At 34.4% G+C, this 25,749-nt stretch overlaps 1 protein-coding gene across 1 annotated transcript; it reads left to right on the top strand.

The window, feature by feature from the left end:
* The first annotated feature begins 1,264 nt into the window (after nucleotides 1-1,264).
* On the top strand, nucleotides 1,265-24,424 carry LOC147658757 (peroxidase skpo-1-like). Its single transcript, XM_086908475.1, has 4 exons — nucleotides 1,265-1,595; nucleotides 18,778-18,863; nucleotides 19,759-19,846; nucleotides 23,666-24,424. The coding sequence occupies exons 1-4, from the start codon at nucleotides 1,573-1,575 to the stop codon at nucleotides 23,835-23,837; spliced, it is 369 nt and encodes a 122-aa protein (XP_086764601.1). The 5' UTR covers nucleotides 1,265-1,572; the 3' UTR covers nucleotides 23,838-24,424.
* Nucleotides 24,425-25,749: the final 1,325 nt, after the last annotated feature.

The raw sequence follows: 25,749 nt of genomic DNA on the forward strand, positions 1-25,749 counted from the left end.
GAGAGAGAGAGAGAGAGAGAGAGAGAGAGAGAGAGAGAGAGAAATCATAGTACACTCGCGTGACGAACTGGAGGCTTGGTATCGTGGCATATGGTGGCACCGAGTGAAGTGAATCGAGTGGAAATACTCCTCTCGCTCTAATCCTCTTAATTTGCATCACATTTGATGTGTTATTTGTTCCTGTGATGGAAGATTAATTTCACTTTTGCATTTTTCTTACGCCCATCTTTGACCAAGACCTAAATACTGATAATCTAGAAGTTTGGATTTAAGGATGAGCTAGCACTTGAGATTTACTTGTTACGTTTTACTTTATTTATTTGTAAACTAATTAGATTTAGAATTTAGAATATCAGAATATTAAGATTAGTAAAATTCTGCTATAAGGATTCACAGTTTTTCTTAACAGGATATAGAACTATTACTAAATATAAGTCCATCGATGAAATGTATCGATTCAACTTGCTTAATTTCTTTTCTTACAACCCTTCACATTAATCTTGCACGAGCGAGAACGAAAAGCAGCCAGTTGCATTTTCGATTCGACCACAGAATCCGGTACCGCGAGAATGAAACCGCGGTCATCGAGGCGAGATTAAATCCGTTTGAAAAGTGAACCCGCCGCAATATCGGTGCCTTCCTTCCGCGTGGTGCTTTCGCCGTCGTTCCAACCTCCCACCGCTTCCCACTTGTTCGCTTCCATTTTCTTCTCACCACGCGACGTTAAGCTTATTATCCTCTCATCCTTGTCCTCTTCCATCTGTCTCTCCATCATAAACGTTTCCCACGTGACTACCGCTTTCTCTCTTTCTCTCTCGATCAAATCGACTCGCACGCACCCAGAGATCCTTCTCCTCCTGCGCTTATCCTCTTCGTCTCTTCTCGTTCTCCTTCCTCTAACCATTCTTCTTCTTCTTCTTCTTCTTTTTTTTCAGGAATTGCAATCGTGGCTTCTCTTGCTCGCTTCAATCAAGTCCTCCTCCTCGTGCATCCACGTAACAAGAGGAGGACCATAGTCCTCGCTCTTCCACAGCCTTCTCTTATCCTTCTGAATTGTTCTCTGTCTGTGAACAGAGTCGGCCGTAAGACTCTCTTTCTTTTCACGTGACCGAGGTGACTCGCTTTCTCGCTCGGCCCCGCTATCCTTCTGTCTTCCTCTTTCCTGCTCGAACTCGTGACTCGTCGGTGTTCGGCCGGTGCCTCTCGCGGCACCTCTCGCTTTCACTCGTCCGTGTGAAGAGGCTATCGCGGGCCCTGAGAGCTCAGTATCCGCCGGACCGTCGCGTGGTTCGATGTCGTGCATGCGCCGCGACCGGTGCCTCGTCTCGAAATAGAAAGAAAGTGTTTTTTTTCTCGCCTTCTTTTCTATTTTTTTTTTCTCTTTCCACGAGTTGTTGTTTCTCGCAGCCGTTCGAGATATATCGTATTTCATTGTTTTCGGGCCGGCCAGATCTCCCTGTGGGCACGCGTGACCTTTGTAAAAATAGTGATTCGTTCTTTCCTTTCGAGAGTAGATAGAGAAGGAGAAAGATCTCTGGCCTAGGGTTTCTCTCGTGTTGCCACCAATCGAACATGGGGAGACTCGACTCGTTCAGGTAAGGATTTTTGCGATTATTTTTATTTGGGAAATTCGCCAAGATTCTCGAGGGTTAGGTCAGGGGTTATAGTCGTTTTTTTGGGAAATTTCGGATCGTTCGATTTTCTTCGATCTCTGATGGAATTAAATTTAATTTTGTTTAAAAAATACCACGATTTTGTTTAGTTTTATTGATGGGTGCTTTACTCGTTGCACTAGTAAAAAGTCTAAAAAATTGATCAAGATCAATTTTGATCATAGTTTCAATTTTTAAAAATAATTGTTTATACGGCATGGATATTGGAATATAATTTTTCAATTGATAATTTGAATTGTCCAAATATAATTGTACACTATGATTTTTGATAACCAGATAATTAATTTATTACTAGAATTCTAAGGTAAAATTTAAAATTGGATTGGAAAAGTTAAAAATGTAAAATTCGTCATATGTAACTTGAATATCGATTTGGATCAATTTCGATCAAAAGATACATTTATTTTTATTATCTTCAAAGCTCAGAAAAAGATGATATACTTAGTTTAATTTGTAACGAACGAATGAAACAATATTATCTACGATTATTTCTTAAGAAATATTTTCTTCGTGTAATTAGCTCGAAATGATAATTGAAAAGTACATCGATATTTTGTGTGACCTCCTTTTGCCGATCTCAACATCAGCAGATCTTTTGAGAAAGTCGTTGAATAACTTTTTAATAAACTCGTCTGACATTTTCTATCATTTTCTCTTCGATATTTCACGTAGCCGATTTCCATTTTTTGACTTTCTTCTTTTTCCTGCTCTCATTTAAATTATCTTGTTTCGCGTTTTATCACGATTTAACACTCTCGTTAATTAAACCGATATTTTTACAAATTTTGGAAAAATTATTCGTAATTTAAACGTAACGTAAACTCGAGAGATTTCTCGAATGTTTCGAAATTTTATTGGAATTTTTATACATGCTTATATATATATATATATATATATATATATATATGTATATGAAATGATCGATTTCACAAATGTGAGAAACTATTCAGAATTTAACGACTATCGTTAAATAATATTCATTTTAAGAGAAGTGTAAACACGAACGAATTGTTTTATTACACAAAAATTATTAAACAGTACAAAATTTCAAACGTATTAAAAAAAAAAAAAAAGAAAAACAAAAATCAATCAAAGATATAAATCCAAAATATCAAAAAACGACAGATAAGGTACTTAACTAGTACACTAGTACTACAAGTCTTTCCAGTTTCTTAAATTGATTATAATTCAAAAATTATGCGTTCCACATTACGTACTAAAAACCACGAAAACTCTCCAGAAAATGCACCATTAAGAATCTCATTAAATTTCAAGTCACGAATCAGAGACCAGTCGTGTCTCAATTGTGCTGCCGTTGTTCAAAGTAATACTACAATGAAACTACAATAATACTACAATAGATACAATTTCTAAGCACGTAAGATACAGTTCTTCCTAGCTAGTCCGACAACCAAAATCATTTATTATTCTTGTTGAACCCGTTATACGAGTCGTATCATCCCCATAAAATACACAATAAAATTGCTTACAACACGAATATCTGTAATATTTTAATTAAAATATGATATTTAGCATTTTTTCATGTTTCAAAATATATCGAAATATTTGAAACTATATCATTTCCTTTAAGTCATATCTTTACGTAAAGAGATCTAAAATCTAGGGATCCCTAGATCTAGGAATTTACTTTTTAACAAAGATCTCTTCACACATGTTTAAAAAGAAATTATTGGAATACTTCAATTAAAATTTGCTATCTTTCATTTTTCAAAGTATATCGAAATATTTGAAACTATGTCATTTCCTTTAAATCATAACTTTACGTAGAGGGATCTAAAATCTAGGGTTCCCTAGATCTAGGAATCTAGTTTATACTTTATTAACAAAGACCTTTTCGCGCATGTTTAAAAAGAAATTATTAGGAATAGAATAACGAATATTCCAGGATACTATATCCACGTTGTAAATCAATAAATCTAACTCTGTTACTTAATTAAGAAATATTCCAGAAAAAGAAAATATTCCCCCTTTTTTCTAATTCATTCTCAACTACGAACTATCCAAAGGATAGGGAGAAGGAGGGGGGTCAATCGCGATCCGTGACTCGAAAATTTGAAAAATGGACTCGTCCGTCGACTTTCACTGTTCGCCCGGCCACTTCCTGTCCCGAAAGACCAATTTATCATCGATTCTCATTCCCTGCACGCGTCTGCCACAACGCACAGACAAGGCAGACGCGGTCACAAGCTCTTAAAAACGGTACAACATTACCATGAGAAAATCTGACATTTCTGTATCGCGTATAACGCTACACCCACGCGTTACTTAACTCGTTACGTTGATACACGTCAGATCTTAGGCAACCGTGCACAATTAAACATGTACACACGCAACGAGCCTCCGCTTATTGAGGATTCATCAGCCTTCGAGTCTCGCTTATTGCGGACAGGCAGATGCTTTGGTCAGCTCGATTGTTTCCTAGTTTCGCTTGAACAACTCGCGTCTATATCTCTCGTGGTTGCGGATGAAATGGAATTCGATGTCGATGTCGATTCGAAAAAAAAAAAAAAAAAAAAATAACATTAATAACGGGAATTATTAATTTTTGAGGTATATACATTTTAACGAGGGATTCGATAATAATTTTGAGTATTCGTAGGATTAAAATTATGCAAGAGGGTAATAAATTTTACGTTATATAAAAAAAAAAAAAGTGATCGTGCTCAACGAATATAAACGTTTTCTGAAATTCGTCGTGTTTTACTTCCTTGTAAAAATTATAATTAAAAGTAAAAGCAAGAGTTTTAGCAAGAAGCCATCAAACGGCTCTAACGAGCAGTTATTAAATACTTTGCTTTTCCTCTTCATTCAACAAAGTGATATAAACGGTAGAAACGGAGGAGACGTCATCTCCATAAGGAGCCGTTTCCTTGCCGAGTTTCCGGTAAATTGTTCGACGTTAAATGTCGAAGGGGATCGCGAGTAGATTTTCCTTACAATTATCGCTGATCGATCGATGTAATTGAGAATCATTTAACCGAGTACGAGTATCGCGTAATTCTTTTTATAAATATATATAAATATATATCGTGGATAACGTGTTTAATATTAAAAAAAAAAAAAATATCTTTATAAAAGTTTTAGTAAGTATTTGTAATCCGTTCTCGTCTAAAAATTATGGATTCGATCGAGATGAATGAGTTCGAAGTAGTTCGAGGAACACTTACGAGGAAAATTCGCTCGTGTCTGACCTATATCGCCTCGTACTACTTGCGTTGGAATCTCCATTTCGGTTCTCGAAGCATCGAAGCAATACTATCGCTGTCGTCGAGGAAATATTAGTCTTGCGAAATTTTAAATATCGATTCTGATATTACAACAATCATTTTAACATTGTTATTAATTGTATAAAATTTTTAATTTTTAATTACAGTATGATAGAAGAGATAATTGAAAAATTGATATACCATTGCTTAATTTCCTTTAAAAGAAAATCTAACTAGATCATTTGACATAATCGAACCATTGTTAAATGTGATGAATCTTGGTGTTCTTCTATAACCGTCGTTCATTTGCGTAGATTCCATAAGATTACATTTATAATTTTATTTAACGAAGATTCATATTGTTGTTCAAATTATAGTTTCAGGAGGACATTTTTCTTTTCGTTAATAACACTTATCGATTAGAAGGATCGATGCTATTTGAAAATAAAAAAGGAGGACAGGTTGAACCGTGGAATTTTTGATTAAATGGCTCGAATCGATGTTTCTCGGAGTCTATGTCATTTTATCGTGACCGAGAATCTTTATTTCTTTCAATTACTAACCAACTACTCATTGCTTCCTCGATTCAAGAAGATATCGATCTCTGATTTCGAAGGACTGTGCGATAAATCATGATGAAAAACCCGAACGTTTATTAAGATGTACAATTTTCTAATTGTTGAATTATTCAAATTTTAAAAATTTGAAAATGTTTTATAATTGTCTTGATACTTGAATTAAATTTCTTTTTTTTTTTTTTTGTAATTATTGTTAACATCGTTAACCATCAGAAGCAAGTGATTACGAATAATTTGAATTTAATTATTAACCTTCAATAATATTAAATCACACGATAAAAAAAGAAAATATTAAAATTCATCGAATTTAATTGAAATATATATATTTCTATATATAATATTTTATTTATCGATTTTTATTATTGTATTCCTTAATTTGCATCATTTCATATAAAAAAAAAAAATTATTTTTCACAGAGAATTGTCTTCTCATCCTTGTAAGTAATGTTTATAAATTGCTGCTATTTAGTCGCAAGGGATATCCCATGGAATATCCCTAATTAAATTCTAAGCTTGAATAACCATGTTTCGCAACGTTTGGTTATACATTATATAAAATAGACAGAAACTCATTATTTTATACATCGTTAACTTTATTACTATCACTATGATAATCGTTGCAACTCGTTTCAATATAGATTAAACATCACGTTTTAGTTGGCCGATATGTCTACAATGTTATGCAAAAATCTTACACTTGCATACGATTTTTTTATCAATGTTCATCAGATTGACACAAATGTTTGAATATTTCTTGTAGAGAAATTCTATAAATATAATATATGATGGATAGATTCAAGGGTGGATTCTTCGAGGCAAAATAAAACAGAAAATCAAAGATAGAAAAATTTCATTCGAGCCATTATTTTTTTTTAATTACAATTACAAGTTTACTAATGTTTTTTTTACTAATTTTAATTGTCAATAACAAAGAAACCAACGTGATATTTTTCTTTTTCACGCGATATCCAAAAATATTCCATCAATGATTCCAAATGATTTACAATCGAACGAAAAATACGAAAATATTCATTGTTTAAATATCAAACGATTCGATCAACTTGTCTGTTCGACTAAATAAATTCCACTTTTCGTGAAAATTTCACAACCAGAGTAGATGGTAATCTAGTGTATATACAAAACGTATGCAAAATTTAGAAATTAAAGTCTTTGATAGGTAAAGTAAATTAAATTTAATTTTCTTGATCTAGGGATCCCTAGATTCCTTTCTTGAATCTAACTTAATCAAAAGTTCAAAAATAAGATAAGATTTGAAGTATTTCGATATATTTTGAAAGAAAAAAAATAAATTAGATTAAATAGCACAAGTTGTCAAGCACAAAGCAAACGCAATTGATCATTCATTTCGATCACAGACACGATTCCGCGAAATTTTTTTAAACGAGCCATAGTTGCTCTCTGCGATATTCAGTCGACTCGCGAGTTCCGTTCGATAAGATGTAATTTTTTTCATTTTGCCGTTTGAAAATTTCCTGTTCAGTGAAATTAAGGACACGGTGGAACAGGGGAAGACTATCGCGAAGGACGTTGCACTCCGACTCCGAGGATGCTTGTGTTTACAACCGTAGTGGATTTACGGTAGAACGAGCACGTGCATTATTAAATTATTAATCGTCGTAATCGCTCATATAGGACGATAACCGTAACACGAGTATGGGGAATGCGTCTGGGTAACGTTCCACTTTTCGTGAAATTCCACATTCCAGAGTAGATGGTAATCTAGCGAAACATTATGCATGCAAAAATTAGAAATTAAAGATTTTGATAGGTAAAGTAAATTAGATTTAATTTTCTTGATTTAGGGATCCCTAGATTTCTTAAAAAAAAAAAGTACAATTTCTTTGATAACTTCAATCAAGAGTTCAAAAATGCATAGGATTGTGAAGTATATCGAGATACATTTGAAAGAATATAAATTAGATTTAATTTTGTATCCCTAAATCTAGGGATCCCTAGATTTCAAATGTATATTTAAAATTCGAAAAATTCGAAATATTTCAATAAATGTTAGCAAGATTATTTTCACTAAGAAAGAAAGGTAGTTTAGTTTATTTGCAACTTGTCCAACTTGTTCATTGTCCATCATCGATTCTGAAATTTTGCTAGAAGAGTTATCAAACTAGGAATGCTTATATGATATATGATATAGAAACAAGATGAAGAAGTTCCAGAGAAATCTTTTTCAAACAATGAAAGTGCATTTCATTGTCGAATGATAGTAGAATAATTATTCTTTTAAGTTTACGATCCTTTAAAGAGAAATTTACCAAAGGCTCTCGTGTATTGACATTGAAACACGATTTTATTGTATTTGTTTAAAGTAAAAGTAAAAGATCGTGACTCATCATCGGGATTGTGAAATTAATGTGAAAATGCGGTAGGGAAGGAATGAAATTGAATAGGATTTTATACCGTTACGATGATAAACAATTTATTTCGCAATACTTTGGTCCAAGATTTCACACGCGAGATTATTAAATTATCAATTTCCTTTTTCTCCCTCTCCCTCCTATAATTTCTACAATTGACAATCGTCAACCGTCGCAATATAGTTTCAATCCAATTTCACTTCTATCCTATCGCCACAAGTAATAAAACGTTAACACGGTATAAATCAATTCATCCAAACAATTCATCCAAATTCATCCATTCTTTTTTCAACGAGAATACATTAACCTCGAAAGAAAGACTTCCGTCCCGCGTAATCGCACACACAAACCAACACGAGCACACTTTCTCTCTCGAAACTACGAGCTATCAAACATTTACTCTTCCCGGTCGTCGTCCCATTGATACACTTAAATATACGTACGAAAGCAACGAGTCGCGGGTATAAAAAGAGGAAGCATCACCAATAACCAACTGCTATGACGAATCGCGACGTATACAGACCCTTGACGGCTTTCTCCTTCACGATTTCGCGCAGCTCGAAATTTGATAGGGAAAATTATACTGTAGCGAATGACCGTCGAATGAGATCCGGATTTCCGTGTGGGATAGTGAGGGATGTAGAAATACAAGAAATTGGTACAATCGAATATTCGTGTTTAAGTTTCCCCGGAAGGCGAAATTGAGGGAAATTGTTCAAATTGTCTTTCGAGATTGCACGCGATTTTTTGAATCGCGCAGGATGCAAATTTCGATACGAATTTAATTATTCGTGGAAAAGCGATTAAGGGGAAAGAATCGAGCGATCTCGAGAAGATTGCCTATTGTTTTATTGTAAAAGTTGTGCATTAGAAATTATAATACGCAAACGAATTCTCGAGGAAGGAATTTGAGGGGTGGTGGGGAGGTTAGGTTATGGTTTTATCGCGATCGTTCGTTCACGGTGACAATATGGCTTCTCGTGGCAGTGACCTATCACGATCCAAGTTAAAAAGTTCGCTCGTTTGGTTCGAGATAGGTCATAATTATTGCTATGTATAACATTTATACTTACTCGATCATACGAATCTCATAATCGAGCGTACCCTTAAAATTATAATATTAATAATAGAAAGAGGTGTAGATTGCATTCGTTATCGTTTTTTTTTTTTTTTTTTTTTTTTTTTAGAAAAACGATTAATTTCTATTTCTATCTACCGAACGAGGATAAGTAATAATAATTGATTTTAAAAGAGCAACGACACCGTTCGATTACGCGGCGAAAAGTTACGTAAAATTATTGTCACACCTGCGTGTTGTCTTCTCGCGATTATGGTAAGAAGCGTGCGTAACGAGGATAACGATGTCAAAGACGACGAAGTCAAGGAGAGCGACTTTTAACATCGATCTTTCTTTTTCTCTCCTTCGTGATTTTTATTCTCCCTTTCTTATTTATTACTACCACGATTTTTTTGTCAACGTAATTGCGTACTTACGACCAACTATCGAAAGAAAAAGAAAAAAGAATATTTCCTCAACGACGATCCAGGGAATAATTTTCTTTATCTTCGTAATAAAAGATAAATTTCGATTTTTCTTCTTTTATTTTATTTTATTAAAATAATTACAAATATGCAATATAAAGGTGTACTGTTATAAACTGTTATCTTATCTTATCTTACCTTTAAAGTATTAAAGTAAAAAAAGAAATTATATTCTCTTTTTCTCAGAGTAGAATAACCGTTATATCGATGATTTATTCGGTTTAAATGTCATTGTTGCCCTCTATAACCTAACCTAGCCCAAGCTAAAATTTAAAAAGCGCGCGTACTGAAATTATCCGATCGTATAGGTCGATAATCCGCGTTCCATTGTTGAATGGGGGGATTGCAAGCATGTCCGATATCTTCGATGGTCGACACATCGAGACGTAGGATTATTAAATGGAAAGAGAAATCGAACGATTGTTTAAAACTTAATACTAATCGATGTATTAATTGCGCATATGCACATTCTTAATTACAATTTATTTGCATTTTATTTAAATGAATTACGGATTTATTTTTAACCTTCGAGATACGATTGTATTATTAGAAATAGGAAATGCATTCTTTCGTATTGTTATTTAACATTGAATAATTATAATTGGGGAAAAAAATTATTGTCATTTTATCGCATATTTTTAGAATTTTCGTTGAGAGATGGTTTTTTTTTTTTTTTTTTTTAAGTTCGATAAAACAAGAAACACGTATTTAAATTTAGGATTTCGAAGATAGATTTATAAAAAAAGAAAAAATGTAAAAATACCTTTGATAAATATCTAGTTGGCAAATGATTTCACCTTTATATCATTGCATAATAAAAATCGATATCCTTGAGAATCAGAAGAATCAGAAGAGAGAGAGAGAGAGAGAGAGAGAAAAAAAATTCAGAAATGACATTCACTTACATAAAAATTAACGAATGTGCCGAATTTTTGATTTCATCGCTTTCACTTTTATTTGCTTGCCTGGGCCAAATATTTGTAATACGCACGAACTAAAAATTCACATTTGAAACCATACAATCACAATTTAAAAAAATGCACAACGACGTATTATACGAAATTCCATACGTGTTCAAATTGTTCAAATTCGCGGAAAAATTGATAGATGCAATAATAAATTATTTTCGAGACGAGGAAAAAAATAAAAAATACGTTATCCAAATTTCGAAAAATTTTAACAATTATTTACAAAGAAAAGATTACACACTTTTTATTCAAGTTGAACGTATTATTATTTTTAATTAATTCTTTCATTTTCTTTGTCCCAGTCTTTATTTTTTAAGAAGGATAAATTAAAAGGTTTCTGAAAGTTACTGAAAAGATACGTGGAATTTTACGTTGCGACACATCTCGAAAAAAAAAAAAAAGTATTAAACAGTATATTTGAACTAGAGATTCGAAAGTTACCAAGAATCAAATATATATTCACCGTTTTAGAAGAGAATCGCATGGAAGCTCAAATATTGCAACATTGCAACTCTTACAAAACATCGCAACTTTGGAAAAAAAAAAAAAGTAATATTAGATAAGAACATCGAAAGGAAGATGTGTACAGAAGTTTAAGTTAGTTAAAGTAATCGAATAATAACACCTTTCGAAAGAAAAAAAAAAATTACTAGATTTATAGAGATTTGAATCGCCATTGATACTCCTCTTGAATTTCTAATAACAGTGGAATACTTTCGAATTTAGCAAGAAATTATAGAGACAGACAGAGATTACATTCAAGCGTATTGAAAAATGACAGATTCCAGACAAGATGGTTCAAATAAGGATACTTGTATACGCCATTCGTATCTCAACTGGATAATCGTGGTCACGGCGACCTTCGATCGCGACTTGGAAAGACTTGTCCGCCACGGATCCGCTTTTCTCATGGGCAAACGTGTCGGGCTACTCTCGACGAACGTCGTCCCAGAAGCACTTTCACCTACAGATACTTCCTCGACATCAACATCGATTTTATTCCCGTTTTATTTTCGCTCGAGGAAACGGCGGCCCGATCCTCGCTCATTCACCGGACCGCTCTTCTTTTCCCCTTCAACCGCCTTTCCATTCGAGATAGCAAGATCTCGAAATAACGTCCAGGTTATCGACATCGATATTTTTTCACTAAAATCCATCAGATTTAAAGAATATTATACTTTATTATATCAAAGTTTTACTTTACGATATTTACGCATGTTAGATTTAGATTAGGTTAGGTTAGGTCGCCATTTTTCACCAAAATCCATGCTCTGAGATTTAATAAAGGATATTATACTTTCTTCAAATTTTACTTTACGATATTATGTATGCTAAGTTTAGGTTAGGTTAGGTTAGGTCACCATTTTTCACCAAAATCCATGCTCTGAGATTTAATGAAGGATATTATACTTTCTTCAAGTTTTACTTTACGATATTATGCATGCTAAGTTTAGGTTAGGTTAGGTTAGGTCGCCATTTTTCACCAAAATCCATGCTCTGAGATTTAATGAAGGATATTATACTTTCTTCAAGTTTTACTTTACGATATTATGCATGCTAGGTTTAGGTTAGGTTAGGTTAGGTCGCCATTTTCTACCAAAATCCATGCTCTGAGATTTAATGAAAGATATTATACTTTCTTGCATCCAAGTTTCATTTTACGATATTTACGACGCATGCTAGGTTTAGATTAGGTTAGGTTAGGTCGCCATTTTCCAACAAGATTGAATTCCAAACCGGAAAATGTTTGCTTTTAACTTTCTGAACACGCAGTTTCTTCGATAAAATGTAATATCGAACAATCTGATAAATTTTCGTCAATTTTTTGTTAATCGTGCAGAATGATATTTATTATTTTTGATGAAAAATTGTGATGATCGAAATTGAGCGTTGATTAGAAGAGCGTGCAGTTTCGAGAATTGTGAAGCACGTCTTTGAAAGACCGGGGAAAGAATGGACAAGGTCTCTGCCTTGCGCGTTGTGCAAACAATGAAACTAGCGCGAAACGATCGTGCAATCGTGCTCGAACAAAATTGCTCAACGTCTTTGATGCGTTTCATGAACTCACGAGTTTCGATATTTATCGAAAAACCAATCGAATCAGAATGTCGTTTCCCACATAATTTCCAATATTTCCTTTCTCTCTCTCTTTTTTTTTTTTAAATTTTTCATTCGCAACGTCATTACGAATCCCAACTTGTGTTTTCGCGAAAGAAATCCTCGAAATGTAACGAAGAAAGTGTTTGTAACGAAAAAAATGACTAAACGAAATTTTAAAAACCGTTCAATCACGTAAGATTCGTGGATGAAAACCTTGAAACGCTCTCAAGTACAAAAGGGTTAATTTACGACCTTGCCACGCCACACGCTGTATCATACATTCTCGACTGGATACGAGTCACGAGCAGCACTCGTTGATTCAGTGTCAGTGGGTCAACGGAAACTGGAGAAATCTTTCTCCTCCGACCGTTTCGCCTCTTCGTGCATTTTTGCCACCTCCAAAAATCGAATCTTCCAAAAGAAGAATAACGCTCTCGAAAAAGATATAAATTTGTCGCCTCGAGATAATCCCTTGTCTTCGATCTATCACCATCGTTCCCTTCGCAACGAATGTTTGTTTTCCATGTTTCTTTCTTTTCTTTTCTTTTCTTTTCTTTTTTTTTTTGGACTCGATCCCATCGGACGTTGCGCCGGTTACTGTTACTTTCACGTCTCCCGGACGAGATGAGAAGTGAACGTACCACGATTTTTTACCGCAGTCCCCTTGGAAAGGGAATTTTTATCCGAGAAGAGAGGAAGAGAGGAGAGAAAGAACGACGATTCGATCTCGTTCGATGCGTGGAGGAAGGTGAGGAGGTGGCTTTTTTCTTTCAGTAACGACACAATTGTCGTTGTTGATATGAACTGTATCGGTGAAGGTGAGCCAGGAATGGAGCAGTGAGAGGAGTACGATTCAGACGTCTGACTTTCGACGAGCTTCCTTTTCCGTCCACCGCTTTTTATTAAGCGATTAAGAAAACGTTCTAACGTGCATAACGTGCATCGCCCAAGTCTCAAATTCTGCATTGCCGACTGAGAGATCAAATCTATACGTTTTCAACGAATTGTAAGAAATTACAAAAAATCGTTAAAAGAATTAATTTTGCCGATTTTCAGCTCCTATTTATTCGATCCAACGCGACTAGTGCATCGTTACTTTTATACGTGCGTATCTATATCCGGTAAATACTCATCACGCTCGTTTAATAATCATTATGCGCACGATCCTCCGACGAAGATCGTTCTCTCACGATAGAAACGTTGAATATATATATATATATATATATATGTATACCGGTTATTGTGGTTTTCCGTTAGAAGGGAAGAGGAGCCTATCCTTTTGTACTTCTTCTTAACCTTTTCTAAAATTACAGCTACATGGACTATGATATATATACACTTTAGAGGCTTGGAAAGAGGGAAAAGCCTCTTTGTCCAGGCCAGCCGTGGAACTTTTTCTATGGAAATGTTGCGTTTCCATCCGCGATTCCTTTTAGACGCCTCGTAAAACGTTGAGCGAGATTTATGATTAAATCTTCTCGCTTCTCGTGCATCAGTGATGCGTTGTTATTGGCAAAAGTGAAAAAGCGTACGTCAGAGAACAAAACAGAGCGCGTTTCTTTTTCATTCATTTTTCGAGAAAACGAGAAATTTCGAGTTAAATTGATGGTTACTTTATCGAAAGTTTTATTATCGATGTACATTGGAAGAAATTGAAGAGGTTGTCTTTCCTGCGAGACTTTTTTAAGATTCAGCGTCGTCTACTCTCTACGCAGCCTCTCTGAAAAAAGTTGTGAGTAAATATCACTTTAACGAGGGAGAAATTTGTATTAATCTATACGAGCGTTGTTATCGAGGAAACCGAATCAATTTTAAATCGAACGAAATAATTACGATTTATTTATTTTTGCGAGAATAAAAACGCTTAGAAAATGGAACTGCAGTTCGAAGCAGTTATCTTTTATTTATAAATCTCTTCGAAACTTTTACTTTTACATAAAAAAAAAAAAAAAAAAGAAAGAAAAAATGAATTATATAAAAATCTTTCTAATTCAAAAATTTCACGCAATCGATTAAATACTTTCCTACTTCTAATACCTCTTATCTAACCTAGAATGGTAATTTCCAAGCCGCAACGCTTATAAATTACGAGAGAATTTTCTTTTTTTTTTTTTTTTTTTTTTCTTTGTGGAATTCTGGTGTAAAACTCCTCGATCGGATACGGTAGGAAAGGAAATCGTTGTTCGAGACCGGATTAAGAAACGGCAAGAAGGAAACTTCCGCGTGGCAAGTGGATGGAGGAGGGAGGAATGAGAATGCGAAACCTCTTCGAGATGCTTAATTGCTCGCTGATTGATGGCTCGTGATAGATCTTACAGATCATTGGGACAAGGTGAAATCTGTAAAACCGTGTTTGGAAAATTACACGTGTCTAATCGATAATTTCCTGACGTGTGTATATATATATGTATATATTGATTCAGTTCGACGGAAATACCGACACATGGTATTGAAAATTTTACTAGAATAGATATAATTCCCTAGGAAGTTTACGCTTATAGAGTAATATCGTTCAAAATTTTGTTAAAACAGGTACAGTTTCGTGGAAAATTAAGATTTAGGAGCAGAGATATCGTTTAGCAAGAAAATACTATATATATCCAGAAAAATTTGAAAGGATTAATTTCAAATTTTACAATTTTAAGAAAACATTTTTATCATTCTGATAATAGAAACGAAACATGGAATCAAAAATTAAATCCTCGACCTGGACTCGACGCAGCGAGAAAAAAAACTCGAGAAAACTTTAACGAAACGGAAATCGGAGCAATGATCTTCGAGAGTCCGGAAGTCTCCTTGCACAAGAATGTGAAAGTTCTACGCCCAGTAGCCGAGGAACGAAATTCCGAAAATTCGTCGTCCGCGTCGAAACATCGCGCGAGAAATGAAGACGTTTTCCCGCCCGCCTTCTCTGACATTGAATCGATCTATGGAGAAACGAGACGAGGAAAAGTTTCACGCATCGATGAAGCGTGCGCCTCGTCGAGTGCGGTGAAGGTGAATAAACGATAGAGAGATACAAAGTCGCCTGTATTATTTATCGACGCGGAAAAAAATAAAAAAAAAAAAAAAAAAAAGGAAACGAAGTCTATTCGATTTTTAGAATAAAATAAAAATATATAAAATACGTCGTATCGATAAAATAAAATAAAAATTACGCAACAACAATAAAATTTCACCGGAATATAATAATTTGTTATAATCAGAATCAGATGCTTTTTACTCGTTAAACTTGTTTTACGAATTATTTTATATATATATATATATATTATATACGTTATACAAATGAAGATGATTGTCAGGATTTATGAAAGGATACGAGAAAGTGTTATACAGTGAATGAGTTAAGTATCGAGAAAGTAATAGTATTGCAGATGAGTAAGATACTCGTCGCAATGAAAGTAACATTATGCGTGAAATCAACGTTGATTTATTGCCAATAGTGCGCAAGATGTCGATCGTTTTTGATATTTATTTCGCCTGTTATGAGAATAGAACGGACGTTTTGTTTTAAGTATTTTCGCGAAATTATATCAATTTTTTTTTTTTCAACCACAATCCAAATTCTTTTTCGATCCAATTCATCCAAATTCATCAAATCGTAGAGTTCGAAAGTTTTTCGAACGAACAACAAACAAACAAACAAACCCGTTGCGGTTAAACCCATCACTCCCGTGACCCCGTATCGCGGTTAAGGTCGCGGCTCGATCTCGGCGATTTAAAAAACGCGAGGATCCGCACTTTTCCCACGAATTGGGAAAAGAAAGGAAAGGAAAGAAAGAGAAAAAAAAATTTCCATACAAACGACGAGTAGTGCGGCGTTCGAAGAAAAATAACGAGTCTTTATTAAACAGGTTCTCTTTCTTCCACCGACTTTCTTAACGCTTTCGAAAGCCGTGAAAGGAATTTCGTGCCGCGTTCCCCTCGATAACGGCCGATACATGCTTTAATTTCGTTCTTCTTTCCTGTTCCCCTTCGAGGGACCGATCTTCTCGAACCGAGTCTCGCGACACACGTGTTCTATATATATATATATATATATATATATATATATATATATATATATATATATATATACACTTGGATGGAGTTAGAAGACTATATACACTCAAAATTTCTGATGTAGTAGAAACAATATATCGCATTACTAAAAAAATATAACTACACAGTATACATTTTATTAAAAATAATCTCCATCGATCGATCGTTGAATGGAATCCGATTCTTTTTTGTTTGATGGAAAAACAATATCCTGCCCTTCCATTCCAAGGATTCTCGAGCTTACTCTTCCCGAGAGGAGGAACCACCTTTCCTTTGTCCATGTACGTGCGCGCGATGTAGCCGAAAGTCGAAATCGAAAGGCCCAGTGTTTCCCAACTCGACGTCTTTCCGTGTAAATATTGGACTTGGTTGCAAGACCGGGCTATTAACAGATCGATTCGATCGATCCGGAGGTGGTTTTTTCAATTATTATTATATTTGTTGTGAGAGGAGCGTGTGACGAGGAGATGAAACATGGTGAAACGTTTGAATCAACGGTATCATCTCGACGCGAAAGAGATTCAGGCAGTTTGAAAGTTGAGTGAAAGGTTAGGTTTTAGACCGAGTTTGAAGGTTAGGTTATAATTAACGTGAATTCGATCCACATAAATCTTTTGCGGAATGGATAACGGGTAAATGAACGAATGTTTATTATAAAATTTGTTCGTGGAAATTTAAATGTACGAGATATTTGTGGAGATAAGAAAAAAAAAAAAAAAAGAAGAGAAGAAAAATTTGAATGGAAAAGAATTAGAAGAAATGTTGTAAAAGTTGGGAAGGTTCGTCTATTTTTACGAGCGTTCAAACGAAAAAGGAATGCGCGAAAGATGTTAAGAAATGAGAATAACGAAATACCTATTCGACGCGATTTATGGTATGAAAGGTCAACGATTACGAAGTAATCGGTGTTTCTCTCTCTCTCTCTTTCGAGAGAGAGATCCTCCTCGATCCTACTCACCCACACACCCGGCTCACTTTCGAAAAAATTCCGCTTAATTCAGTCGTTCTCAACTCTTCGTTCTCTCCTTTGTCTTCTCCGATAATCTCCTCCCGTCATGGAATCGAACTTTTTTTTTTGGCGCCAATTTTGAATAATTCGAGGGGAAAGGAAGAGAGACCGGAAGAAACGACGATAATCGATTATTCGTTTTTCATTGCAGAACTACGTACGATTAATCGACACGAAAAAAATATACTTTAATGTCTTTTTCTAGATTGACGATACATTTAAAAAAAAAAAATCTGTTTAATCTTTACAATAAACACTTTCGTTCGATCGAAACGAATCGATTAAAAAATTATAAGATTAAGATAAAAATTTCACCAAGAATAATCGTTAAAAGAGTTTTCTCCTCCTCCTCTTCTTTTCTTTTTTTCCCCACGGAAGATCGTGCGCGTTTCGTCCATGTGGACGAAGGAAACTCTAAGAATTACTCGTGTAATATACGTTTAATGGGACCAAGAGATCGAGAGATAAATAAAGTTTTCGATGCATAACGCGAGATTCGGATGGCAAAATATAATCGAGGAAGAAAAATTCTTCGCGAGAGATCCTCGAACGAATCGCTGCTCTTGATCTTTTATATGCTATATATATATATATATATACATCTCTCTTTCCGTGTCTATCTCTATCCTCCTTTCGCTCTTTCTCCATCTGTCTATCCTTCTCCAGCGGTGGAATCCCCCCTGCTCCCGCAGAGAAAGTATGCGTGGTTCAGCGACGACGACGACGATGACGACGACGACGACGACGACATTCGTGAACTCGCATACCGACGATTTTAAAGATACCTGGAAGCACTCGCCAAATGACGAGAATTGGGATATTATGGGTAAAAGCGATATTGTTAATTACATCGTTGTGGCTACGCGTATGACTCGGTTGGTAAGTAGGTCGCTTCCCTTATCTATGGAGAACGCCGATGAATGGGAAGAAATATTTTTTTATCACTTTACGGGAATTATATACAAATTTAAATATACGAATTCATTCACGTTCGTTTCTTCACGACCATTTACGAAAGTATTTCTCTTGTAACTAATTTTACGTATCCGTTTTCGAAAGAATTTTTGTCGATCGAATTGAGGGAAAGCCAATGAAAATAACTAAATTTTGTATATTAAAAATTATTGAATTTTTCGTAGGTAAATTTAACGATACACAGAGATCCTTTAACGTTATTTATTCGAATATCTTTAGCATTGCTTCGAAATCGAATTGAAAATTGAACGGAGCTCCTTTTTTTCGTTTCCAGGTGCAGTTTGGGATTACTGTCGGTCGTAACTTTTATGGCGCTAGCGATCACGTCGTCGACGACGGTTCATCAATTCGATATTTCAGGCGAGTAGAAATTTTTAGTGGCAATTATATTATGTAGAATGAATAACAATGAATGAATATTTATAGATTGTTTCAAATAGTTTTCGTAATATTCTACTATGCCTTGTTGTAATAATTTAAAAATCTGAATTAATGAAAATGGAAATTTTTCCGAAAAATCTTGATCAAATAAATATAAATGTTTGTATTTTTACATTTTTTCAAAATTATGAATTTTAATTAATTCTTACTTTATTGATTATTAAATTTCACTATTTAAATTTCATATTTGCATATACGATCCCGGCAAAGAATTTGGCCTTCAATTGTGCAAAACTGGAATTTCTCAAAAATTCCCCAATTTGCAAAGTTCAAGGAATTCCTCCGCCACACGTGTTGCGGCGAAATTAACGTTTTTGTATTTTTCCAATCGATGTAAAAAAAAAAAAAAAAAAAAAAAGAAACGTTATGCAACTATATCTGTTACAATTTTGAGGGCAACGATCGAAGACAATAGTGAGATTCCTCTCACGCTGTATCGAAAATCGATCGTTGTTGTTGTTGTTGTTGTTGTTGTTGATCGCGGTGATGTTGCATGGTTACATCACAAACTTCGAAAGAATATCTCGTTAGTGTTAAGGAACTCGTTAATGTAATCATCATCCTTTGTGTCGCGTGCTAGTTTGTTAAACTTACGTATCCACCTGAATGGAACATTGTTTTTGTTTTTTTTTCTCTCTCCATAATTATTCATTAATCTGTCTTTACGATCAAAAAATAAAAAAAAGAAGATAGTGAATAATTGGAAAAAAAAAATGTCAAAACAATAAATTTATTTGGCATTGAAGTGTTTTTTCTTTTCCAAAGGATATCAAGGATATATCTTTGTTAAGTGTAAATTTGTTTTCATCCACAGATTATCTGTATGGGATAGATCACGATTTACAGGCAAGAGCACGTGCAGGAATCGAGGCCGAAAGATTTACCTATCAAACGAAGGCTAGGTGAGCTCTCCCCTATCTATTCTCGTTAATTTTATGGTAGTAGAAACTTGGATACCCATCATAACAGTGATTTTTTGCATATTAATCGTTATTAACCATCCTGGTTCTTCGCATTTAATTATAAATTTAAAAAAAAGAAAAAAAATCACTGTTTATGATAATTTCGTTTCCATTAGTCATTAAAATGTTTAAGAAAATTTAAAATATTAAGTGTTTATGTAAATTGTCGTGAAAAGAAACTTGCATTAAACTACACGTAATTAAATATAATCGAGTGATAAAAATAAGTTTGTTAAATGCGTGATTAAGAAGTAATTATTCCCAGTCGATTGAACACGTTTGAAGAATAATAAATGGCGTCGAACTGCGTCGATTCGTCACTTTCACGTGATTAATTGTGCAACAGAAGCCAGCGTTACTTTTCATTCAAGGTAACGTGACAGTTTCAGTTAGGTTCAATGTAATTACCTAATTCACTCAGCTCTGTGAATTTTTCTATACTGGAGATATAGAAGGTCGCTTGCTTCATTGAATTTATAATAGAACTAGCCACGGTTGAGTTACTGCAACTTCTTGAATGATGGAAAAAAAAAAAACTTTTCGTAGAGCGTGGAATAATTTATCTAATTTAAATTAAAAAAAAAAAAAAAAAAACGAATTATATCATTATACATTAGACACAAATATTTGCTTCTATTTGCTGCTATTAATTAATCTTAATTCAAATATTACTTAAAATTTATTCAAAAAAAGAATGTTAGGTTATGTTTCACGCGTATCTAAAAATTGACGATTGAGGAAAATAATAATATTCATCCTCGAAAGTGTAGTAGCATCATTTTTCAAAATCCTCTCTCTCTCTCTCTCTCTCTCTCTCTCTCCAAAGAAAAATTACTTGATCTAACTCGTGGAGAAAGCTTTAAACCGAGCAGATTAAAAGCTCATCAACCTGACGAAACATAGAGATCGTTGCACCATACGTGTACAATCGTAATTATCGAACTCTACCTGTTACCTTTCGCCGAATCGGAGAATGTGGTTGAACATTGCTATAGAAAGTGAATCGGAATTATGACGAGGCACGAGCTATTTCTCGTCTTCTTCGTTACGAAACCTCGCAAAGATTTATATTCCAGAAGAGAGGAATCATGTTGAGAGGAAATGGCGAATGCTTATTTATGCTTTTGAGTAATTCTCTCTAAAGGATCTCTGAAACATTCGCCGTATCGTGATTATCTTTTTTTTGGAATGTGGTCGAACAAAGAAAGGAAGAAACACGCGGTGTTAACGAAACTCTTTTCAACGTGTTCAGTTTACATTAGCAACCGAATCGTTACTCTCGTATTATCGTCGAATTATCGAATATTTAAATGTAATTAATGACTCTAAGTATTGATAAATATAATCGATAGTCACTAATGATAAATGCCATCCACTTAATCTATGCATACATTGCAAATTATCGAAAATTCGCTAAAATTTATTTCCTCTATTTCGATAAAATTAATAAAATCCCGCTAATTAACGAGGAGAGAGAAAAAAAAAAATTTTTTTTTTTTTACATTACAATAAAAAATGACATAACCTCTCCCGTTTATTTACGTCCAGAAAAATGCAAATTTCCATAAACGGTTCGCTTCGTGCGAATACTAAAACCATAACAAAGGAGCGTCTTTAAATCCATAACCTTACCGTAACAACAACACTACCATCACCTTGTCTTTAAACTTCAATTACCATACCTATGTATTATTATTATTATTATTTCTCTTCCATTCGTCAATTCGTTGGACAAACAAAAAGGCAAACAAATAAATCAGTTTGGCAAACAAACCGAGTTTAAGAAAGGACGACGAGATGAGGAAGTCGGTCGGGCAGAGAATAATAAAAACGACGAGGCGGATAGCGCGAGCGGTCCGTCCTTCCTGCTCCATTTTCCTTCTTTTTCTCGCCGGTGGGAGCGCCACGAGCGAACTTTTACTTTCATGGCCGAGAAAAGGAGTGTCGGCGTGCCGTCCTTCCGTGCAGCAGCGGCATTTCAACCACGAGGAAGGTTTCTCGGTACGACCATTAACGGTGCTATCCCCTTTCCACGGCCGTGTGTTGGCAAGCGCCACACCGCAGACCCTACCACTTCCTCGCCACGATCGAAACCATAACGGTAGGCTGGTTTGTGCGGTATCCTATTACCGATTTCCAATTATTTTGGAACGTTTTGCCAGAGTAAATTATTCCGCCGGTCAAGCAAGAATCGAATTTTAATTTTAATCGACTAAATTTCTCGTTAATTCTTCCTTTTTTTTTTTTTTATCGAGTGTTTAACTTTTAGTAGAATTAGTATTCATCAATTATTGTAGTAAATTCGAATTGACGAGCCTCTATAAAGTTGGATAGTTCTTAAAAATTTAGCTTTTGAATAATTTTATTATATTTATGATAGAAATATATCTTTCTCTTTCTTCCTCGTTTCTCTACTTTTAAACGATAAAATTGAATTTAAAGGTTTACAACCGAGTATTGAATTTTTATTGATTCCCACCCAATAATCGATTCTCTCAATTATACAATAAATTAGATTTAAATTTAATTATCGAGTTTATTAAGTTGGGATTAGATACGCAACGAGAGTCGTCTCTTTCTACTCAAAAGTAACAACTATCTCTTACTTTTCATGTTGTATCTCGATTTCAGAATCAAGTCTGTACAATCGTATATATCTTCTTGTGAAACGCATCGCCGGGGGCCTTCCTGACTGACCGAGAATTTTATGCTCATCGTTCTTTGCTCCGTGTCTCCGTTGGAAGGCCGGTTCTCCATTTTTTTTCCCCCCTCCTCTTCCTTTTTTCTTTCCTTTTTTTTTTTTTTTTTTTTTTTTTTTACTACCGATAGAAAGTAGCCACGGTCGGTTTAATTACAAGCGACAGGGTCGCTTCTTCTTGCTCTCTTCCTTTCGTTTTCTACGGAGAAACGAACTGTATCGTCGCGCGCGCTTGTGTACACGTTTGAACTTGATTGTCGGATTGCGTGCACACTTTTATTTCTTATTATTTTATCGAAGCGTGAAAAATGTTTAGAATTTTTCTAAAATTATGTAATACCCTCTTACACAATTTTTTCTCTCTCTCCTTTTTTATATAATAGAACGAGAATTCGACTCGAAACAATTTTTCACTTCTGTCAAATAATAATAACAATAATAAAATTAAATTAATCTAACGAATTTCTAAGACGAATTAAGATAAAGAAGACGCAATATATATATATATATGTTTCTCTCAAAGAAAGATCTCGTTCTTTCGATTATTCTTCGTCCGCAGGGAAGTGTAGTTCCTCTAATTGATAATACTGTCATAAGAGCGATACAGCTACGGATATTGTTCCCGCGGAGCAATTTATACGTACACGCATAACACGCGATCCTTCGCCAATTTGATTTATAGCCGTGCCACATGCATCGGCAGATTACAACTTCTTATTGTTGAAAGATTCGTTGAAACTCGCATATGACTCATTCCCATGAATTATACTTCCTCGTTATTGATGCACGATAGCGAATGGAAAAATTCTTTCTCTTTCGTTCCTTCCTCTTTATATTCCCCTCTCTCTCTCTCTCTCTCTTTTTGCGAGACGTTGAATGAAAACGAACGATATTTCAGATATTTTACAATTTATTGACCGAGGAAATAATGGATGGTTTTGAGAATGTTTAATTTTATCGCATTTTATCGAATTACTCTTACTAGTTTAATTTTAATTTAATTGGTGTACGATATTTAAGGAAGATGGATCGGATATTTTATCGTTTGTTTCTATATTCAGGTATCAAAATACGAAAGATGCGCCTTGCAGAATCAAAGGAGACAGGCCTTGCCCGCCAAGCAAGTACAGGACACCTTCTGGCACCTGTAATAACGTGAGACATCCTGTTTGGGGTGCTCGTAGCGCACCCTTCTTGAAAATGTTGCCACCAGCGTATTCGGACGGTGAGTGATGAATCTAGTTGTAAGTTTAGCCTTTAGATTAGATTATTTGATAGATCCGGCTGATCTCGGTTCAAATTCTTAAGATATTCTTCGGTGTATATGATATTAAATTGAATTAAATTCGAGGAATAGGTAACGTATCTCAAAGTCGTTGCTCTTCTAGTTACCTTTTAGTTCATCACGTACGAGTGATTGAATTTATCGTTACGATAAATTTTTTTTTCAAAAATTTCCCGCGTATTCCGCGTATGAAATATATTCAGGTGGCGTTTTAATGTTTGTTTAGAAAGAATTTTAGAAATTATGAGGGATTATACTACTGGGATATCGAGATTATAAGAAAAATGAAAACTCGTAAAAATATACGATGTATAGGATTGAAATGTCAATTTTTTATTGCGTCTGCAATCAAACTGAAAGAATTTCTCGTGGAATTTACGAGCTACAATACTAACAAGAAACGTTAATAATTATTATAATATAGGAAAAAGCGAGTAGCAGCGAGAAATTACCTTTCTTATTGTAAATCATTAAACGAGTCATACATGTATACACTTTAATACTTTAAAACTAAACGATTAAACAACTAAAATTATTTATGGATGTTTCATTGAAATTTTATCGAATATCACAAAAAAACATATGATCTCTTATACTATTTCACGTTTAATTTTATCATGCATTATGTTTTCTCCTAAAATATCGTTCAATATTGCTGGATATTTATAAGCACTAACTGATCCTCCACAATTACCAACATTAAGAAAAAAAATTCGAATATTAAAAATGCAAAAACAAGACAACATACGATAAGACAAATACAATGAATATATATTATCAACTGTATGTAAATCATCTACAATTATCAAATAATAAAAAACAATTGGAATGCTATTTTTGCGAATAACAAATATACATACTTAAAAATGGCAACTTTTCATGAACCAATCTATACTCGCGATGATTCCTCAATCCTAAACCATTGTCGCAGTTATACGCACTTCCCGCAACGCGAAAGGAAAGTGAAAATTGGAACGAGGCAGATTCACTTCGAAGAACGTTGGCATGCTTGTCTGGATTAGAAATTGCGAATTAGCATGCTAGAGGGAGCGGAGAGCGAGTGAAATAGAGAGTCCCTAAGCGAGCATCGATTGCGCCATCATCGGCGTGAATAATAATCTATTCCACCTGCGATCTCTTATTGTTTCATCTTTCTAACTCATATGCTCTTACCGATCAAACACAATTATTCCGGCAATATCGTTCGAGTAAAGAAAATCAGATGCTAAAGAAATTTTTCTCAAGAAAAAGAAAGTATATTGAAAGAATGAACAAGTAAATAATGTGCGGTTTGATGGTTCGATGCGATATTACGTGCAATGATTAATTAATTTTGACGTAACTTGAAAGCTGCTGAATCGACATGGTGAGAGTTCATTAAGATAATACATATATACAGTACAATATTATTGGACTTGTTTTTTATACTTAATTAGCAAGATATAGACAAGTAGTAAAAGATACAATTAATAAATAAAAAAAATGACAATGAATACTTCAAGAAAAAGTTGGGCATATTTGAAATAACTTACGACAGAAATGGAATAGAATAACCATACTTGATTCATTCAAAGGAAAAAGAGTCTACAAAAGCATTCCTTAGTTTTTTATGGAACTGCTTACTACACGATGACAATTTAAAAGAGGGAAGTAGCTTTTCAGGAAAATCCTGTCAAACTTTAAAATACCATAACTTTCTACAAAATTATCGCAGAATGTTCAAACAAAGCTCCATTTAAAGGGAAAAGAATGTAGAATAACGTAGCATTCCTCAGTTTTTTGTGGGACTACTCGGTAACAATTTAAGAGAGACAAGTAGCTTTTGAGGAAAATCTTGTCAAACTTTGAAATGCCATAACT

Source organism: Apis florea, unplaced genomic scaffold (genome assembly GCF_048593485.1).
Source record: "Apis florea isolate Af1SG1 unplaced genomic scaffold, ASM4859348v1 contig_1767_pilon, whole genome shotgun sequence".
NCBI classification, from domain to species: domain Eukaryota; kingdom Metazoa; phylum Arthropoda; class Insecta; order Hymenoptera; family Apidae; genus Apis; species Apis florea.

Excerpts from the sequence above, each read along its gene's own strand:
- LOC147658757 (XM_086908475.1), top strand. The coding sequence starts at position 1,573 with ATGGGGAGACTCGACTCGTTCAG. Across the intron at positions 1,596-18,777 it reads GGGAGACTCGACTCGTTCAG|GTGCAGTTTGGGATTACTGT; the intron begins GTAAGGATTTTT and ends TTTCGTTTCCAG. Across the intron at positions 19,847-23,665 it reads ACCTATCAAACGAAGGCTAG|GTATCAAAATACGAAAGATG; the intron begins GTGAGCTCTCCC and ends TTCTATATTCAG.